The 6,000-nt window shown below is 33.3% G+C and overlaps 1 protein-coding gene across 1 annotated transcript; it reads right to left on the bottom strand.

Annotated features, from left to right (window-relative positions):
- Nucleotides 1-1,308: 1,308 nt before the first annotated feature.
- On the bottom strand, nucleotides 1,309-4,152 carry LOC129310023 (receptor-like protein kinase ANXUR1). Its single transcript, XM_054951831.1, has one exon. It carries the CDS (start codon nucleotides 4,150-4,152, stop codon nucleotides 1,591-1,593), a length of 2,562 nt encoding a protein of 853 aa, XP_054807806.1. The 3' UTR covers nucleotides 1,309-1,590.
- Nucleotides 4,153-6,000: the final 1,848 nt, after the last annotated feature.

Raw genomic sequence — 6,000 nt, 5'->3', positions numbered from 1 at the left:
ATCTTCAAGTATGCTCATATTCTTCTTATCCAATATATTCTCTATCAATATCTTTCAAATTGAATTTAGAAGATCTGCACAAATAAAATAGAATTAAATAGCACCTGTGCAAAAAATATTAAAAATATTGTTTATATTTTAAAATCAAAGATTTAGTTAGTTCAAATTCCAAAATTGAATATTGGCGAATAAAATTAAATAATATCTAATTAAACTCTATTAACTTCAAATAAATATTTAAAAGTCTAAATTAAAAGGATAAAAATATATAAAATTGTCATTTATCATTAACATAGTTATACTATTTTAAATTTAAGTTCTATTTTTGAAAGTTTATTTTTTTTAATCTAGAGGGGCAAGTGTGAATGACTTGGGATTATAAGCAAAATCTACCGGAAAGCTTTCATGCCATTATGTAACAATGTATTGATTTATAAACTTTTAACTATGAGTTCAATCAAATTTTAAATGTTTCATTCTTTTTTAATTTATATCACACTAAAGTATTCAAATCAGAACTCATAATGCATTTAAAAATGGAATCACAATTTCTTTGAAATGTTACCAATTCATTCTCTATTGCTATATTAGTATAGTACCTTATGTCAAAATTACTTGATTCCCCAAAAATATGTGTATAATGGTGGAGCCACTTATTTCAAGGAGGCAAATGCACCCCCTAAGTTAAGTAAAGTTTCAATTAAGTATGAAAATTTTTGGCACTTTGTTCCACTAATTTAAAAATTCTGACCCCATGTGTGAAGATGCATGGAATGATTCACTAGAAATACAGAAGATTGAAAGCATTGATTAGCTTATTTTGTCTTGCTTATGAGGGAAAAAATCGTTAACATCCAACTCACCTTTTTAATTTATTACCACTGATATCATCCTCTTTTATAAGACATTTTTAAAATGATTTGGTGTGTCAGGTACAAGACATTTTGAAAAAAAAATAAAATTTTATTAACAATGGTCATTCTAATATTTTTTTCTCATTATTTCACTCCTTAAATAAATTTCTTTTCCCCCTCTTATTAATGAAAAGTACTTTTCAGAGTTTATGCAAAAGTTAAGATTACAAACTATATTTTTAAAATTATTTGTTTCAAAAACACAATTATCACACATGTAATTTTTTAAAAAATTAATAAATTTTTATTTTTATATGAACATTTTTTAAATAAATTAAAGTTGCACCCTCTGCCATTGCATATGTACATTGGTAGTTGGTTTATAATAGGAACAGATAAAGTCATAATTACTGTACCAAAAACAAAAAGATTAAGTCATACTATATACATTCTCATGAAAATAAGAGAAAAACAATTAAAAGCTTTCATGAAAACCTTCACACAAAAGGGAGCATCTTGAGAGTAGATATTGCTCTGCATAATCCTGAGTTTTTCCTTATGACTGCATTGTTCCTCTGAGGGTTTTTTTTTTTTTTTGGCTAAGCATTGTTCCTCTAAGGTTAAAAGAAGGTCAAGGAGTATGAACAAAAAAACTCCTTTTTGGCCAATAGAAGCTCCTAACATAACTTCTAACTCCATTCTACAAAAATGACACTAATGGTTCTTAATCCTTACGTTATCTTCCTTTTTGCTGAAAAAATTGTGAAAAAACTACACTGGAATCATTCATCTCGTTAGTTGTTGCATTTGTACTCCCCTCTCCAACGTTCAAAATAGCCACAGCATTATGCTTAACATAAGCATCATTAGCCTTCTCTTCTGCTGCATGTTCCCCTCCACTTGGGTTCTCCTGCAACTGAAGTGCAAATTCAAGGTTCCACAACACATCACCCATTGATGGCCTTTCAGGCCCATGGTCAGCTATACACTTGAGGGCAGTCTCCACAAATTTCTTTAAACACTCAGGGTTGGTTTCACCTCTAAGTTCTGGATCAATGATGCTCTCCAAATTCCCCTCCCTTTGACACATTAAAGCCCAATCTGCTAGGCTCACTTGTTCTTTAGGCAAGTTAGGATCTAGCGCAGGCCTTGCACAAATCACTTCAAAAAGAACCACCCCAAAAGAGTACACATCTGATTTTGCTGTGAGTTGCTGCCTCCTGAAGTACTCAGGATCTAAGTATCCAAAGCTACCTTTCACAATTGTCGTTACATGGTTTTGGTGCAAATCAGGACCTGTTTTGGACAGCCCAAAATCTGATACCTTTGCTACCCATTTATCATCTAATAGTATATTTGTGGTTTTCACATCCCTGTGAATGATGATGAATTGGGCACCTGTGTGAAGGTAGTGAAGCCCTCTTGCAGCTCCAATGCAGATTTTAAGCCTCTGCTTCCATGGTAAAGCTGGTTTGTTGCTTTTGTATAGGTGTTCTCTTAGAGTTCCATTGGCCATGTAATCATAAACTATGATCATTTCACCATTTTCTTCACAAAATCCAATTAGAGAGACCAAGTGTTTATGCCTTAGCTTTGAAAGCAATTCAACTTCAGTCTGAAACTCCAAAACTCCTTGCTTAGAAGTGGGGTTTGATCTCTTTATAGCCACATTGGTCCCTCCATCTATGACACCTTTATAGACTTTCCCAAACCCACCAACACCGATAACCTGTGATTCGTTGAAGCTCTTGGTAGCATACTTGACCTCCTGTAATGAAAAGTGTCTGCACAACCCCTGTCTTAATGATGAAAGAGTACTGCTAACAGCAGAGAAAGTTGATTTGCTAGCTGTTGTTTGTGAATTCCAATATATGGGCAACCAACTCCTAGCAATTGAATCACTCCCACGATCTTGTTTCCTCTTCTTATAGGCAACAAAGCATATAGCAACAGCAACAGCAACCCCAACAGCTCCTCCAGCAACCCCTCCTATGATTGGAGCATGATTGGCCTCTGAAGGGCTAAATTTCTTTCTAGCTTCATCTTCAAGAAGCATATCCGATGGTGTCGGATTGTGCCCAGCTAAATTTCTATCATCGGAACTAACCTTAAAAATCTCTAATCCATTAAGAATAGCATCATAGTATTCTGGTTTCTTTGAAACAGAAGGTTGTAAAGCGACCCATAATTCTTCGTCACCAGGTCCATTGGTGACATAAATTGCATAGTCTTTGTAAGTGGGAACCCCTTTAGAACGTGTCCATGCTAAAACATCAGCAGCTTCTTGTGCTGTTTGATTATTAACATAAATATCAAACACCCTTTGGTTAATCTTGTCTAACTCCAACTCACAGAAATGAAGCCTCACAATATAGGTAAATTTTGGATCAACCTGAAACACCCAAGTGAGATTGTAGTTCTGGTCGACACTTGCATTTGGACCCATGGTTCTTGCAAAGCTATAAACATCCAAAGGGGCAATGGAGCGAGACATTTCAGAAGGGTATTGAATCGTCACATTCTCATCAGCACCGGAAGTGACCCCACTTCTTGCTCCAAGCAAATAGGGGGTATCACTATACCATGTCCTGCTCAAATGACCAGAGTCTTCTTTGGGTTCTATGAAATTTCCTCCAACGTTCAAACGAAACATTGTCTGCAACGGCCTGTTCCCGACATCAATAAACCGGTCAGTGGAAACCAACTTAGCAGGCTTGAAAATCTCAGGCATAGGCACTATCTCAATCCCATTAACAAAAGCATATGATCCATGGTGGCTTAAAGATGGTGTGAAGGTGATGTTCAGTTCACCAGATTGGATTGGCAGGAGAGAGTATTCTTTGATGAAATAGGCTTGCGTTAAAGCTTGCGCTGCAATGAAAGAACTGAAATTGTGGAGGAGAGTGACATCATTTGCATAAACCGCAAAATAAGCATCGGAGGGATCAAGGCTGCTATATTCTGAGGGGTAAAAATGGAGTCGAAGCCAGTGCCGAGATTCAGAAGAGACAGGAAATTTGTATGTGGTTGGGGAAGTGAAGATTCTCGCAGACATGTAAGGAATTTGTGAAGGAAGAGAAGGGTCTTTGTATTGTGCTGTTGAGTTTATTGTGTTAGTGGAAGACGTCAGGAATCTATAATCCGATCGCCACCTTCGTCCGTGGTTATCCATGCCCACATTAGAGGGAAGGCCACAAGAAATGACAAAAGAATCTAAACCCGATGAAGCTTTCGAACCAGTAATTACAATCAAAGATGCAATAATAAGAGAAAACAAGATATTGGTATTAGATCTCATAGCTTAACAAGACATTTGTGAGAAGAATCTGGGACAAAAGGATAACAACTGCGTTTGAGAACGATGGACATGCATGATAGGATTGACTTAATTGCGATTGCGACATCAATTGTTCAGGGAAAACGCAGAAATTCAGAATAATTTCAAAGGAATTTACCTCGAAAGAATTAGAAAGATTTTTTTTTTTTTGGGCCAATGAATTAGAAAGATTATGGAAGATAGAACTTTTTTTCTCTTTATTTGTGAATTATGAATTTCTGTTTTCTTTTATTCCTAGGGTGTAGGAGAAGGAGAAGCTGCCAAAATGGCGTTAGATGGAAAGGTTATTCTAATTCTAATAACGGTTCAAGTGGGGGGGGGGGAAAAAGATTTTAAACACTTAAATAATCTTTTTTGTGGCCAAAGACGCTTGAATAATCTTATATATAGCCATTCATGTGCATTTCTTCAGTTTGAACTTTGAACTTGGAACTTTGAATTGAAATATCAACTCACCAGACTTGTTCTATTATTGATCCTTTTTAATGCTGTCGTTATTTTTGTTGTTGTTATTTCTAATCATGAAGAATTTTGGTGTATTGCTTGAAGTATAATCAAATGAATTTGTTGTTTTTTCTCAGTTAAAAAATGTTGAGAGAATATCAGTGAAAAGCCTCTTCAAGAATTTAATATCTAAGTAGGATTTTTATCAAATAAACATTAACAAGTAATAAGTGAAATTATTATTTTAACAAATATTCAGTCTATTTAAATTCTTGTCAAATATTAAAATTCTTTTATGGGTCCTTTATTAATATTCTCTCAAAAAACTTTCCATACTTCAACATAAGTATAAGGTAAATTATTTAAATTCATAGATTTCTATGTATTCAAATATGAGATTTGATTTAAATTTAAATCTAAATCACCGTATATTCAAACATAAGTCATTCTATTTTATGAAATTCCATCCAAATCAAAAACAATGTGTTGGATATGGCAAAATCAGCAAGAAGACTGAACTAAATATTGTGCAGTAAAATAATATGTCACCTCATGCCGGACAAGTAGCGTGCTGGAGGAACCAAAAGAAAAAAAACTAAAAGCAATAACCAAAAATCATTAAAAAATTCAAGTCGGCCTGGTGGGGGGGGTATAATGTAATCTTTATTGTAATCAAAGAAATATATATGAAATGTGCTGAAATTTTTATTAAAAGTATGTTCAAATTTAATATTCAACCGTATTTTAAATAAAATTATTTTAAATAAGAGAATTCATATAAACAGGGAAAAGAAGAAGTAAAGAAATATACATGAGAGACAAAACAAAATGTATCAATTTCAGTGTTTTAAAAACCAAACCAAACCGACCTAACCTGTTCAATTGGTTGAACATACAATTAGCTCTTAATCTAGTTCAGTTGACTCTTCAAAATCGACTACAAGAAAACCAATCAATGACTGAAAAAATTGGTTGAAAACCGGATCAATTTTCTTAAAAATATGTTTAAATTAATTAAAATTTAAAAAAATTAATTTAAAAAATAATTAATATTAATCATGTATTCATCAACAATACATCATTTTATCAAGTATTTATTAATATTTTTTTGAAAAAAATAAATATTTACATATATTTTTTACTTAATTATGATATATAAATTAATAATATATTAATTTAATATCAACTGGTTCAATTACAATTCAACCACGGTTAAACCAATGAACCATGAATCAATAGTTAGTTCGATTCAATAATTGATCCGGTTTTTAAAATCTTAATCAATACAACTTAAAATCGTTTACGCAAGGGGATGTTGGTTCGGAAGTCTGCTTGATATTCAAGTGGATTGTCGTCCTGGTCAGA

The sequence above is a fragment of the Prosopis cineraria genome, unplaced genomic scaffold, assembly GCF_029017545.1.
Source record: "Prosopis cineraria cultivar Desert tree isolate PC_DT_omini unplaced genomic scaffold, ASM2901754v1 PC4, whole genome shotgun sequence".
NCBI classification, from domain to species: domain Eukaryota; kingdom Viridiplantae; phylum Streptophyta; class Magnoliopsida; order Fabales; family Fabaceae; genus Prosopis; species Prosopis cineraria.
The sequence above is the reverse complement of the archived record's forward strand: the minus strand, read 5'-3'. Positions and strand labels throughout refer to the sequence as shown.

Coding starts and splice junctions, on each gene's coding strand:
- LOC129310023 (XM_054951831.1), bottom strand. CDS start 4,152: ATGAGATCTAATACCAATATCTTGTTTTCTCTTATTATTGCATCTTTG.